This window comes from Chrysochloris asiatica, unplaced genomic scaffold, assembly GCF_000296735.1.
Source record: "Chrysochloris asiatica unplaced genomic scaffold, ChrAsi1.0 scaffold00022, whole genome shotgun sequence".
Lineage (NCBI taxonomy): Eukaryota > Metazoa > Chordata > Mammalia > Afrosoricida > Chrysochloridae > Chrysochloris > Chrysochloris asiatica.
Window position 1 is genome coordinate 21,693,028 of NW_006408540.1, and position 15,251 is coordinate 21,708,278.

Genomic DNA, 15,251 nt, shown 5'->3' on the forward strand with positions numbered 1-15,251 from the left:
TTGAAAGTGCCATGGGCTGCCAAAAGAACCAGTGGATGGCTCTCTGTTGGAAGAAGTGCAGCCAGAATGCTCCTTGGAGGCTAAGATGGCCAAACTTCGTCTCTTATACTTCGGACATATTGTCAGGAGGGACCAGTCGCTGGAGAAGGATATCATGTTTGGTAAGGTGGAGGGTCAGAGAAAAAGAAGAAGACCCCCTAATGAGATGGATTGGCAGAGTGGCAGCATCCATGGGCTCAAGAGTGGCAACAATAGTGAAGTTGGCCCGGGATCGGGCTGTGTTTTCGTTCTGCTGTGCATAAGGTTGCTATGAGTCGGTACCAACTCGATGGCACCTGACAACAACAACAACTAACTTAAAAGTTGGTGGCTTGAATCCACCTGGTAGCACCACACAAGAAAGGCCTGGTGACCTGCTTCTATAAAAATGACAGTCACGAAAGCCCCATGGAGCAGTTCTACTGTGTAACACATTTAATTGAGGGTCAGGCAGGAAGAATTGTTCTTTGGCCGCTTCTGATTCCTCTATAGGCCCTGGTGTAGCACTGTAGGATAATCACTGGACTACTAACTGCATGGTCAGTGGTTCAAGCCCACCAGCTGCTCTGCAGGAGAAAGATGAGGCTTTCTACTTACACAAAGATTTGCAGCCTCAGAAACCCTATGCAGGGTCTCTGTGAGTGAGAATTCACTCGATAGCACTTAACAACAACATTTCCTCTGTGGTATTGTTTGGCGTTTTCAGGAGTGGTATCTTTTTCCACAAAGTGTTTGATGGTATCTGGACATCACCCAGATTTCGGTATTCAGGATTATTCCATATTTTAATTTGTGGAATGGTGATATGACAGACTTTATTATAAGTTTATAGTGCTTTGTGGAACATAATTATCATTTTTTACACTTGACCCATAGAGACCGTTTTTATAGTTGGTCATATGGCAGACTCAGTGTCATCCTTAATCCACACAATTGAGTTAGTCAGCTCTTGTATATTTTAGTAGGTACTCAGTAATTTTAGAGATTAACATATCTGTTTAGTGACTACTGTGTTTTCATTTCCAGGGGATTACATCCTGGATGGTGTGGTGGTGGTTATGTGCGATGGAGTCGGTTCCGACTCATAGTGACCCTGTACAGGATTTTCAAGCCTGTAAACCTTTACGAGAGCAGAAAGCCTCATCTTTCTCCCACGGAACGGCTGGTAGTTTCGAACTACTGACCTTGTGGTTCACAGCCTGATTCATAACCACTACACTACCAGATAATATATGTCATGGATACAAAATTGAATTAAATCATTATAGTAAAAACATGATTCAGAGATATTAAAAAACTCCTGGGGTCTTGGTGTGGCGCTGTGGGTTAATGTGCTGGACTGCAAAGTCAGTTTGAACCACAAGGTTGGGGGTTCAAGCTCACCAGCTGCTCCTTGGAAACCCTATACAGGGTCGCTATAGGTTGGAACCGATTTTGATGGCACTTAACAACAAGAAGGGACTCTTGGTATCTATGGTTCTGTAGGATTAGCACTTGACTGCAAGCCACATGGTCGGCAGTTCAAACCCACCAGGTGCTCCTCCGCAACCTATACAATATCGCTATGAGTTGGAACCGACTCAGTGGCACTTAACAACAAACACCCAGAGATGCTTGCCTAGGCAGGATGGATTTGAAATCATTTTCAGATAGAGTAAAAAAGTAATTCAGTTCCCCTTATATCCTAGGCAGGATTTACAAACTGTATCAGTTTATTTAGTTCTATCAACTAAAATGTTTTATTTTGTTTTTTTTGCGGAAGTATTTATGCTTTTCTATGGTGTGGAGTCCTGGTGTGGCACTGTGGGCTAATGCATCAAACTGCAAAGTCGTTTGAACTGCAAGGTCATTGGTTCAAGCTTACCAGCTGCTCCTTGGAAACTCCATATAGGGTTGTTATGGGTCGGAATCAACTCGATGGCACTTAACAACAACATACTCTTGCATCACTGTAATTGGCTAATGTACTTGGAAATAGAACTCAAAAGATTGTGTTGATTGCATTGGAGATTTACTGACAAAACCATCTTTCCTTTTCTTATAGATTTATCTAAAAACAGACTGGTTGAAGTTCCGATGGAGTTGTGCCATTTTGTATCACTGGAAATTCTTAATCTATATCACAATTGTATCCGAGCCATTCCTGAGGCCATCATTAATCTCCAGATGCTGGCCTACTTAAATTTAAGGTAGGTTACCCGTCAATGTTGTCACCAAATTCTGCTTAAAATACAAAATAATGATGGTTTAATTTCTGTCAATTTGTAGCAAACTCCACAATGATCTTTTAAGAAATCATTTTTATAGCACATTAATAGTGCCGCTGATACGGTTCTTTCTAGTAGATTCTCCTGAATGACAGTGTGGCATGTTTTAAATGCTTGATGTTGCATCATTTCTACTCTTCTGCCTCTTTGGTGCTTATCAGGTTGTTGGGGTATTGTCTTCGGCTATTGATATGGATTCGGAGGGGGAGAAGTAAAGAGAATGAAAAATCATTCGATATTGAGACAAATCAGGGGTAAGTAAAGAGAAACCTTGCTGGCATTTGGAAGTTAATAGGGACCATTGGACTTGGTTGCTAACTAAACCTGCTCACTTTAAGCCAACTCCGATAATTAAGGAAGAGCACTGAATAACTCCAGACAGATATCAAGTCTGGTTATCTTTATAGCCAATTATGTGAAGTCGGAGCTCGTAGTCAATGTCCGCAAGTAGCCCTGGAGTTAAGAACAGCAGTTATTTTAAGCCTGTGTTTTAGATTTTGTTCCTATCTGACTGCCCTCTGCCACTGGCCAAACTCTTGACTCTTTCTTTATTTTCTAAATTCTTGATTCAACATCTAGAATGTCAGATGAGATAATAGCTGTTTTCTATTGTAAAAAACTAGGTTCCAGAGTTTGAGACAGAATGTAACCTTTACTTTTCTCAGTTTCTTCATCTTGGTGTGCAATATGGTAATAAAGTCTACTGGCTTTTTAGAAGGTTTGTGCTGTGTATCAAATTTAGCAGACATTGAAAGTTCAGACTTCCTAGTGGACCTGGTAAAGCACCACTTTATGATCGATAACAATGTCTGTTACATTTTAGTTTTGTTTTAATTGGCCACTGAGAATTTTGAGTTTCTTTAGGAATGCATACCTCCTTCCTTGGGATTTAAAAAAAAGCACATGATTGTTTTTTAGTAGTCCTATCTTTTTGGTAAATAAGATGAGAAAGTTACTGTTAGGATAATCTATAACATACAAGTTTATCTAATCTTCACTTCTATAGGTTTCTAGTTCATCTGACTATTTTCATCCCTAACAACAGTCCAAGCTATTTCTATCACAAGAATGTTAACTACCCTGTGATTTCCTAGTAGAGCCGGCATAGTCCTGTCTATAGCGTTTGGCTCAGTATCTCTCTGAGATATCTGTCGTTTCTCATCGCAACCCACAAGATGTTCCAAGAGCATATGTAGTTAATCTGTTTACTTTTCTTCTTGTTTACTGATTTCAAGTCAGTTCCTGACTCAAGGAGACCCCATGCACAACTGATTAACTGTTGTGATCCATTGGCTGATTTTCAGAAGTAGGTTGCCAGACCTATATTCCTGGTCTTAGTTTAGAAGCGCTACTGAAACCTCTTCAGCATCATAGCCACACGCAGCCCCCAACTGACAGATGATTGGTAGCTGCACATGATGTGTTTGGCTGAGAATTCAACCTGGGTCTTCCTCCTGGAGGGCAAGAAGTCTACCAATGAGCCAACACTGCCCCTTGATTTACTTCAAAAACAAAACCAAACTCATTGTGGTTGAAATTTTCACCTCTAGTAGTCCTGCACGTAACAAGTTGTTGTAAAGTGCTGTCGAGTCAGTTCTGACTCATAAGAGACCCTGGAATGGGGTTTTGAAGACTGGCTGGTGGGTTTGATCTGACCTTGTGGCTAGCAGTCATCCAGTACTTATGTACCAGCACGACACCAGGATGCCGTTCATACAATAAGTACATACATTTAAATTTGCACTTTTACATACATGAAAAACTTTTGTGTATACATGACCTATTTCTTCTGGGATGGTGGAGACAATGAATTCTACCAACATTGAGTACTACAATACTAAAATTTATGGTATGTTTTTAAAAACGTTAATAAAGTTGATTTTAGTATGATGAGTTTCCTGCCGAAACTAGTTGCGAATGGAAGAATGTTGCTATCTTCATAGATGTATAAAGATATGGTTCTCAGGATTCTCAAGGGCAAGAACAAAGAAAACACATTGAAATTGATGGCTAAAGAGAAACAGAGTGGTTCCTGATAAATACATTTTAGGGATAAAACCTAATTAATGGAAAGAAGAATAAAATAAAGGGAACTGTTAAGTACTCAACTCTTTAAACTTTGTAATAGTTTCATTTCTTACTTTTCTCTCCCTTTCTACCATTTGTTTTGTTTTTCTTTAATCACATCTCCTACTTCTAAAATTACTGGGTTTAAGAACTATTCCTTTGTATTGAATCATGCATTTTTTGAATGAGTTTGAAAACTAAATGGAAATGAAGAAATAAGTATCTCTTTACTACCAGTGGTCGAAGACATTTGAAAAGTTTTGAACTGACTCCCTAGAACTATTTGAAACGCAAATACTCTATATATTTGGATATTATTTTTGGTACCCTTACCACATTTACTTCATAAGTGTATTAAAATAAAACAGTAACACGGCACAACTTTAAAATGATCTGAAAAAGATGGCCATCTTGTGTTCTTCTGTTAACAGAAACTTTACTCCAGTTTGATCGCTGAGTTTAATTGAAATACGAAATATTTTATGATAAGTACCTGAAAACACTTACACCTTTTTTATGATGGTGGCTATGTGCTGTGGAGTCGGTTCCAACTCATAGCTACCCTGTATAGGGTTTCTGAGGCTGTAAGTCTTTACGGGAGCAGAAAGCCTCACGGTTCTCCCATGGAAAAGCAGGTAGTTTTGAACCGATGACCTTGAGATTAGCAACCTGATGTGTAACAACTACATTACCAAAGCTCCTCATGTTGTTGTTAAGTGCCATCGAGTTGTGACCTTGTATAGGGTTTCCAAGGAGCAGCTGGTGAGCTTGAACCGCCGACTGTGCAGTTCAAATGACTTTGCAGTCGGACTCATTAACCCACAGTGCCACTCCAGGTTCCTTGAGGTGGTGGTGGTGGTTATGTGCCGTGGAGTCGGAACCGACTCATAGCGACCCTGTACAGGGTTTCTGAGGCTGTAAATCTTTATGGGAGCAGAACGCTTCATCTTTGTCCCGTGGAGCAGCTGGTAGTTTCAAACTGCTGACCTTAAGGTTCGCAGCTCGATTCGGTACTATAAGAAGCTCAGTACTATAAGGCACTCCTTAAAGTACTGAGTAATTGCCCTACCCAGGAAAAAAATGGTTGTTCAAAATAGAACAAAATGCAGCCCAGCTGTTTGCCATCCTCATAATGTTTAGTGTGTCTGAGTCCATTGTGACAGTTTTGTATCAGTCCATCTCATTGAAGGGTCCCCTCCCTTTCACTGACCCTCTACTTTATTAATCATAACAGTTGATCTTACCTGATGGCATTTCCAAAGCAAGTGAGCTCAAGTGTCACCATCCTACTACCTTCAAAGGAGCCTTTTAGTTGTATTTCTTCTAAAATGGATTTGTTCCTTCTGACAATCCTTCCTATATTCAGCATTCTTCATCAACATCACAATTAAAATGCATACATTCTTCTTTCTTGCTTTTTCATAGTCCAGCCTTTCTAATACATATGAGCCAATTGAAAAACTATGACTTGGGGTAAGAACACCTTGCTTTGGAAAACTTTCAGCAAGTCTGATTTCATAGCAGACTTGCCCAGTGCAATCTATGGTTTGATCTCTTCTAACTGCTGCTTCCATGGGTGTTGATTGTTGATCCAAGAAGAATGCAGTTGTTTGACAATTGGGTTTAATTAACATAGGGAGAAAATCTTCAATATGAAAAGTAGTTTAAAAAAACAACAACAAAACATTTAAATGCTTTCCACATTTTTTACAAGTTAGAAACATGACATTTGTAAAACAATATTAATCTATTGCTGTTTATGTAGCCTATGTCTAAAGGAGCTGGGCTTTTAATCTCTGCTGCTTGGTGTTCACAAAGGTTATGTTAGTTTCAGTATACGTGCCACTGTGCCTCTTCCTGTTATACAGTGCCTTAATCCGAGAATTAGGTCCAAGAATAATAAAAAATGATTAAAGAAGACTTGCCTCTATATAGAAACGAAGATTTTGAACTTGAGTAACACGGGAAAGGCTCACAAAGTTTAAAATCTGTTTTAAGGTGTTGAAGAGGTTGTTGTTGTTGAGGCTCATGAAGAAAATGTACTTTAGGAAAACAAAATAACCCCAGGTCACACAACTCTTGGCAGTTGTAGATGTGTTGTGAATCTCAGGGCAGGGGCCTTAGTTTAGAATCCCAATCTCAGAGAGGTTCAGGAAGAAAGGCTGCCAAAATGACAGTTCTTTGCAGCATTTGATTGTATCCCTTCTAGAACTCCTGGTGAGTGGTTTTATTTTGCTATCATGAAATACACCAGGCCAAGATCTGGCTTACTCTTAGAAGCCCCCATCTTTTCCAGGCAGCTAGGAGTAGATTCTGAGACGTTGCCTGTAAAAAAAGAAAGACGTTTCTTGAACAAAATGTTATCATACCATAAAAGGACTGTGTTTTGGCTACCTTCTCTGAAGCTTGGCATCCTTTTTGGCTGCTAAACAAATGTGCAGAGAGAGCCAACTTCCTGATGGTGGTCTAACCTGTATCACCACATTCCTTTGGGGATCATTCTGAGAAATAATCTTTAATCCTCAGACTATTGCTGTCCATTCCAAGGCTTGGGGGAGGCATACTGGACTTTCACATTGCTTTAGAAATCTCAGGTTTTACATTTTTTTCTGAGTTAAATTAATTTTCATTGTTCCTAGGAATTTCATCATTAAGAAATGCTCCCTCTCCTTAATACTGCCATTTCTGAAGAATGCCTCTCTCTAGTGTAAGCTCTTGTTTTTTCTCTCTAGAAACTGAGACAATTGGTAGTATCTTCTAAGTTGGAACATGAGTGGCATTTTGATCAATGCAATACAAACTAGTGTCTCATGTATGTTTTTATGAAGATCTTGTTTCATACAAAGACAAAAGGAGTGTGTATTTTTATATATACGAGAGTAAATCAAAAGTATTGTTACAATATCATAGAAACCTTTATCAAACAATATCGAAATCTGAAGCTATAGTTTCTCATAACATCCTCCATCAAGGCCTGTCCATTTCTGAAGGCAGTTTTTCCATCTCTCTAACCCTGCCTCAAAGAATTCTATGCTCTTCAGTTTACAACACATTAAAACAGCAGTTTGAGCATCCTCAAGCAAATCAAATTGTGTTATTTTCGATAATCTTTGTGTTTGGGGAGTAAAGAGAAGTCTGAAACAAAAATATCAAAGCTAGGATGTGGGTGGGGGTAAGGTTTTCCAATGCAATTCTCACAGGACAGACTTGCTATCCTGGAAGAATGAGCAGCTCATTGTCATGATGAAATAAATTCCTCTTCACCACTTTCCTGACCTTTTTCTCAACAATACAGATTTCCATTTTCTTAAATCTTGTGAATAACAAGCTACTGTGACCATCCTGTGTCCTTTGAGAAAGTCTATCAAGGTGACCCCTTGAGAATCTCAAAAAACTGTCACCAGAACCGTCTGAGCTGACCCCTCTGCTTTGAATTTAACTGGCCCAGCAGATCTCCTTGGACACCACTGTTTGAATGAGTCGTTTTATTTCTTTTGCACCCTAACAAGACTAAGACAAGTGTGTATTATGAGAGAACTTTTCTGCAGCATCCACTGATCACAGAGGCATGTTTAGACATGCTTTGTTTAGAATAAACCTATGTGCGTATGAACTGGAACCCTAGTAAGAACACTTTACCTCGTACATACATACATTTGGTCCAAACTGTTATGGGCTAGTTGATGGTCCACCCAGCGATTCCTAGAAAGAAAGGCCTGGTAATCTACGTCTAAAACAACCATAGGAAACACTGGGGAGTGCAATTCGACTCTGACACATACATAATACAGGGTTATTCTTATCTCAGCGTCAACTTGATGGCAACTGGGTAGCTAGATAGATCATTGTCTTAGACTGGGTTCTCTAGAGATGCAAAATCAGTGAAGCTTATATATGTCTTTATATGTTGAATTGGTTACGACCCATAGTTACCCCATATAGGGTTTCTGAGGACCGGCTGGTGAGCTTGAACCGCTGACCTTGCACTTCAAACCAATGTTGCAGTCCAGTTTATTAACCCACAGCACTGTATCAAGGATATGGCTCACACGTTTGTAGAGATGAGCAAGTTCCAAGTCTGTGGGACAGATGTCAGGCCGGAGGCTTCTTCTGACTCATGTAGCTGCAGGGACTGATGAACCCAAGACAGTGAATCCAGGGTTGTCAGATACGATGGCAGACTACTGATGATTCCCAGGATCGGTAGGCAGTACGGCAGGCCAAAGAACTGGAGGTCAGATGAACAGCCATAAGCAGGATCCAAACTCATCACAATTGGATCAAACTTTGCTCAAATATCCAACATACTAGCACCAGGAAACTTCTTTTTGATTGATTGGTTGCTCATAGTCGATATCATCATGGAGGTGATTAATTATACTTGATCTCATCACTGGGAATTATTGTATCTTGACTGCTTAAACCTTGCTTGTCAAGTTGACACAAAACCTTAACTGTATATATATATATTTGTTGTTGTTGATAGATGCCCTTGAGTCAATTCTGAGACATAGCTACTTGTACAGGGAATGGCTAGTGGGTTTGAACCGCTGACCTTGTGGTAGCAGCCCAGTGCTTATCCTAGAGTCCTGGTGTAGTGCTGTAGGATAAGCTCTGGACTGCTAACTGCTAGGTCAACAGTTCAAATCCATCATCCAGTCTTCAGAAACCCGATGTAGGGTCACTATGAGTAGGAACGAACTTGATGACACACATATACGTGTGTGTGTAATATATATACACACACACACACATATATGGTACACACATACATGCACCTGTATATATATATATATATATATATATATATACTCACACATACATACATACATGTACATATGTATTTCCAACCAGTAAATTTGAAAAAATATTACATGTATGCATACATCCACACATAGGTCATCTGTGATTTAAAAGATATTTGAGTTCTGACAAAGTGCACTTAGAACTGACTTTTTTTTTGGTACATCTTGTTAGTAACATGTACTTCATGTAATTTTGTAGTGTGTAGTTTAATGATACTATTGTTATCAGATGTTTATGCACAGATATTCAATGTTATGATATACTGTTCAAAATACTGCTGCATAGCAAACAATGAAAACTTTTAAAAAAACAAAGAAAATGGTATTCAACGTAGTTGAAAACTGACCTTTGACAGAGTCCTTAAAGGGGTGCTCTGTCCTAGGTCAGGAACTGCCTGTACTTTTTAATGAACTGCTCTTTTGCAGGTTGTTTGTGCTTTATGAAATGACAGATCAGTAAGGTATATAAAAACACAGTGAGCATATTGGCATTGGAAAATCATTTCTTAAAGTTTTGAGATTATTTTTCATAAAACGCCAAAGTTGAAAGAAGACGGTAGATTCATGCATTCTGTTTACAGATTTAAACCTGCCGTGTGTGGTTTAAATCTTGCCTTTCCTTGCGTGCTGCTGGTCGTTTGTGTTTAAGGTGGAATTTACAGTCTGGCCTTAAAAGTTACAGTGCATTTTTAAACTCAATTTTGTTTGTAAAATTGTGTCTATTGGCATTGTTAGTTGGCAAGTTTATTAAGTGTGAATGAGCTAATAATTTGGTATTTCTTATCAGATTCCATTCTGTTTAGTATAGATCATAATTTGGCAAGACTTCTAAAGAGGGTTTTTCCATTATTCATGTCACCTGAGCACAGAGGTTGTTTTAGATTACTGTTTGTATTGGAGGTGGGGGGAATAACAGAGGACACAAATGTGACATCATGGTTTTAATAATTAGAGCATTGTCAGATTTTTTTTTTTTTTTTAATTTGCTCCAGGCCTTAGTAGAGATTTAAAAAAAAATTTTTTTTGTAATGCAGTTTTGCTCTCTGAAAATGGGGTAAATACCTACTCTTAATTCATCCTATAGGAGTCCTAGTATGACGCTCTGGGTTAGTGCGCCAGACTGCAGATCTGTTTGAACTGCAAAGTTGGAAGTTCAAGCTCACCAGCTGCTCTTTGGAAACCTTATACAGGGTCGCTATGGGTCGGACCCAACTCGAAGTCACTTAACAACAATAACACATTCATCCTATAAGAACACGGTGGCCTGTACAATCAGCGCTGGACTGCAAACCATTTGAAGCTACCACCTTCTGCCTGGGAGAAAAAGAAGGCTTTCTGTTCCCGCAAAGATGTACAGCCTCAGAAACCCTATACAGGGTCCCTGTGAATCAGATCAGCATTCAACAATTTATCCTATTTGCAGTCCTGGTGTTGCACTTTAAGATAAGCACTGGACTGCCCAACTGCAAGGTCTGTGGCTCAAACCAAACCCACCAGCTGCTGCTCAGAAACCCTATTACAGGGTCTCTATGAGTCAGAACTCAAAGAGAGGGCACTTAAAAACAACAACGAAGTCATTCTACTGATACTTGTTTATAGTAATTCTCAAAGCTTATCTGCAAACTCAACTAAAGTAGCTGAAAATTACATTTGTTTGTAAACTGTAAAGATACAAGCTCTTTGAAACATGGACAGTTCATCTATAACCAACTTATTATAGTCCCTGTAAGAACATTGCAGTTTGCCAAGTCTTAGAAGAGAGATAGAAACAAAAGAATATAAACATGTGAAAGAAGGTGCGGGTTTTTCAAATAACCATCATTATTTTCATTATCATCACTTCTTAACAGCTAAGTAAGATGGATCGTTTTTGTGTCCAACAACCAATCACTGTATCTAGGAACAGGATCGTTGGTGAAGCATGTTTAAGCTTTTGACTGCTAACTGAAATGTTGGTAGCTCAAACCTTGACAAGAGAAAGATGAGGCAGTCTTCTTCCGTAAGAATTGTTGTTAAGTGCAGTCGAGTCAATTCCAACTTACAGCACCCTGCATAGAGTTTCTGAGGAGCAACTGGTGACCTTGAACTGCTGATCTTGTGGTTCAAACTGACCGTACAGTCCAGCTCTTTAACTCATAAAGATTACAGCCTTGCACACCCAATGGGGCAGCTCTATTCTGTCCCTGAAGGTTCCATGGAGTTGGACTCATTTGACAGTAGTAGAACTTTGGGGAAATATGAAAGTAATTTATCTCTAGATCAGACTATAAATTAGAATAAGAATAGAAAGTAGTAGGATTTTTTTCCCTTACAAATTTGGGTAGTTAGCGAAGCACTTTCACATTTGCTGTGTTGTTTATTAAGGAGCTCGGGAGCTCTGATAGCGTAGTGGTTAAGAAATAGGAGGTTTTCTGCTCCAGTAAAGATTTACAGCCTCGGAAACCCTGTAAAGGGTCACTATGAGTCGGAACCGACTCTATGGTGGCACACCACCACCACCACCACCACCACCACCATGTTGTTTAATTCTGTGCTCCATTGCATTACATGCCCGTAGGACAATTCCATAATCTTGAACACAATTGGTGGGAAAATTTCCAGGGTGCCAAACTAAGCATTTAAGTAAGAGGAAAACTTTAGTGTGAATTTTAGCTTCCACTGTATCTGTATTGTTGTTAACTGCCGTCATGTGGGTTCCAACTCAGAGACCCTGTATAGGGTTTCCAAGGAGTGGCTGGTGAGTTTGAACCTCCAACCTTGTAGTTCAAATCAACCCTATGGTCAAGTGCTTATCCTACAGCACCACAATAGGACTACCCTATTTCATATATGTCACTTAGAGGACTTGGTTAAATAAAAAAGAATAATTATGAATTCATTGGTTTTTCCCTGCAGCAGTTTTATCAGTTTTTTTATAGATGTGTGTGTGTGTGTGTGTGTGTATATATATATATATATATATATATATATATATATATATATATATAGTAACAATTATTGAAACTATATGTTTGCCTAATATAAAAATATATATGTTGTTGCTGTAAAGTGCCGTTGAGTAGGTTCCAACCCATAGCGACACTGTAGAGGGTTTCCAAGGAACGACTGGTGAGCTTGAACCACCAACCTTGCAGTTCAAACCGACTTTGCTGTCTGACACATAACCCACAGAGCCACACCAGGACTCCAAATATATATATACACACACACACATATTTATTTATTTATTTATATTAGGCAAACATATAGATCAAGTATCTTAGGCCAAATCCAGAATTGCATGTCTTTTGGAAGATTTCATGTTTTACCATTGTGTATTGATTCTCCCTAGCTCTAAAGATGCTTTTTGTATTGGATGAAATTAATACACTTTATATTTTAGCTTGTTTTTCATGACTTTCGGGCTAATAAATCTTTTTCCATTTCTTTATTTTCAACCTTAAGTTTTAGGTCTATCTCAAAACACAACATAAATGACTTTTCGTTTTTGAAGCAATCTGATTATCTGTATCTTTTGATCGATGATTATTCATACATGTACATTTATTTTTTTTCCTTCCTTGTATTTTGTTCATCTGGATGTTTTTTGCTTTCTTTTCTTCTGCTGTTTCCTAAGTTCTAATGACTGTTTTTAGTTTTGTTTTGTTTTTAATTCAAGTTTTTTGTCTTCCTCTGTTTTGGAAGTTGGTCATGATGTTTCTCTATGTTTAATGACTACCTATAAATCATTGATATGAATATTTGGCTTATATACTCTTAATTTTCTATACAACTCTAGTTTTTTTGAAAGGGTGGGGGGAAAATTCATCTACCATTCATCCACAAATACTAGCGTTAATAAGTTTCATTGCAAGCACCCCTCTCCAATCTTCATTTATAAATAATAGAGTTAATGTTGTTCCATGCTGTCAAGTCAATTTTGACTCAGAGTAACCATGTATAGGGTTTCCAAGGCGCATTTGGTGGGTCTGAACCTCGGACCTTGTAGCTAGCCTACCAGTGCTAATCCTACAGCCCTACTTCAGGACACTGTAATAGAGTTCATGGAAAATTTGTAAGCAGCCCTCTCCAAGTGTGTATATTATTAGTTGCTTTAGTCACGCTTTGGTTTTAGTCCTTTGTTACTTATTTGCACTTATTTACAAATTTACCCAGACTTTTTGTTCACTGTTGCTTTTTTTTTCAGCTTACTCTTCATAGGGTTCCTTCTTGTTCTTTTATAACATGCTGCCTTAAGTCCCTCAGTGAGTGTGTGTTTGTGAAGAATGTCATCTTTTATTCTGAAAATATCTTCCTTCCCCCTCATTCTTAAAAGGATGTCAGATGAATATAAAGTTTTAGAGTGATTGTTCTTTCCTAATAGCATTTCAAATATATCATTCCAGTGTTAATGGCACCTGAGTTGCAGCAGAAATTCTTTGCTAGTCTAACAGTTTTAGGTTTGTAGAAAATGCTCCATGTTTTCCATCTGATTTTTCTCTCTTATCTTCTGTCTTTAGCGTTTGGAAATTTTGCTATGATATGTACAGGTAGATATTATTTTCATTTATTTCGCTATAAATTTTATTTTGCCTCTTGAGTCTGACGATTCAGCTCTTTCATCAATTCAAGAAAAAATCTAGCCATTATCTTTTTGAATATGCCTCGTTCTCCATCTCTTTATTATTTGTCTCTATTATCTGACTAAGGAGCTCTGGTAGCGTAGTGGTTACGAATCGGGCTGCGAACCGTAAGGTCAGCGGTTCGAAACTACCAGCTGCTCCGCGGGAGAAAGATGAGGCTTTCTACTCCCGTAAAGATTTACACCCTCAGAAACCCTGTACAGGGTCGCTATGGGTCGGAACCGACTCGACGGCACTTAACAACAACAACAACAATTATCTGACTACCTATTAGTGATAATGAACATAATAAATACGGAAAACTGGAGAGGGATGGGTGCATTTGATTTATGGTGTTGGTGAAGAATATTGAAATTATCGTGGCCTACCAGATGAACAAACATATCTGTCTTGGAAGAAGTACGGCCAGAATGTTTCTTAGCAACAAGGATGGTGAGACAAGGGCATTGTGCATGGTAAAGTGGAGGGTCACCAAAAAAGAGGAAGACCCCAATGAGATGGACTGGCGCAGTGGCATCAGCTTACGGTTGTGAGGTTGGCGCAGAACCAGGCAGTGTTTTGTTTTGTTGTACTATGCAGGGGACTCAACTGAATGACACCTGACAACAGCATTGCTATTTTTGTGAAGTGCTGTTGAGTCCGTTCTGACCCATAGGGATCCTGTATAGGGTTTCCGAGGAGCAGCTGGTGAGCTTGAAGTGCCGACCTTGCAGTTCAAACGGCTTTACATTCTGACTCATTAACCCACAGCACCACGCCAGGACTCCTGACAACAGCATTCATTAGTCATATGTTAAGCTCTCAGTTTACCTCTCACATTTCTTAACCTCTATAGCTCCCATAGTTTTGTATTTGGGATCACTTTCAAGCATGTGACATCCTTGAAAAATACTGAAAGTGAAAGCATCGTAATAAAATGTTACAAAAAAGAAAAATTATAGTGTGATCGGATCTTAAATTGAAAAGACTTAGTGAATGGAATGGTATCCTGAAAACTGCTTTTATTATATTTTAAAACTATTTCTAGTTTTATTAGTGAAACCTTATGCAATCACGTGCTCTTTTAACAGTGGACATTTGGGTTGCTTTAAAGTCAGCTTTCACTTGATACAGAATTTCTATTTTTATTTTACTGTAAAATTGGATGACAGCTACTTTCCGATCTCTTGGTTGGCGTTTATGAGAATTGGACTTCTTAACCTTGAATTTTCTACTTGTTGAAAATAAAATTCTTTTTCTGTCTTGTTAACATATTCCATACGTTTTTCTGCAGCAAATGGTGGATTTGAACTACATACAGACCTTTCAGTTAACCACCAAATGCTTTAACCCTTGTGCCTCCAGGGCTCATTGACTTAAATTAATAGCCAGATGGAATTCGGACCATGGGTAAATGGGTTTGGGCAGCAGTGGCCAACCCATGGCTCCACTTTGGTTCTGTGCTCAGTACC

General features: G+C 38.8%; 1 protein-coding gene across 3 annotated transcripts in view; it reads left to right on the top strand.

Moving 5' to 3' along the window:
* Nucleotides 1–15,251, top strand: part of LRCH1 (leucine-rich repeats and calponin homology (CH) domain containing 1) — a 257,300-nt gene that overhangs the window by 120,083 nt on the left and 121,966 nt on the right. For all 3 annotated transcript variants that reach the window (XM_006837635.1, XM_006837634.1, XM_006837632.1), the window contains exon 2: nucleotides 2,084–2,228. In XM_006837635.1, coding sequence (XP_006837698.1) covers nucleotides 2,084–2,228 — 145 coding nt within the window. The remainder of the gene's footprint in view (nucleotides 1–2,083; nucleotides 2,229–15,251) is intronic.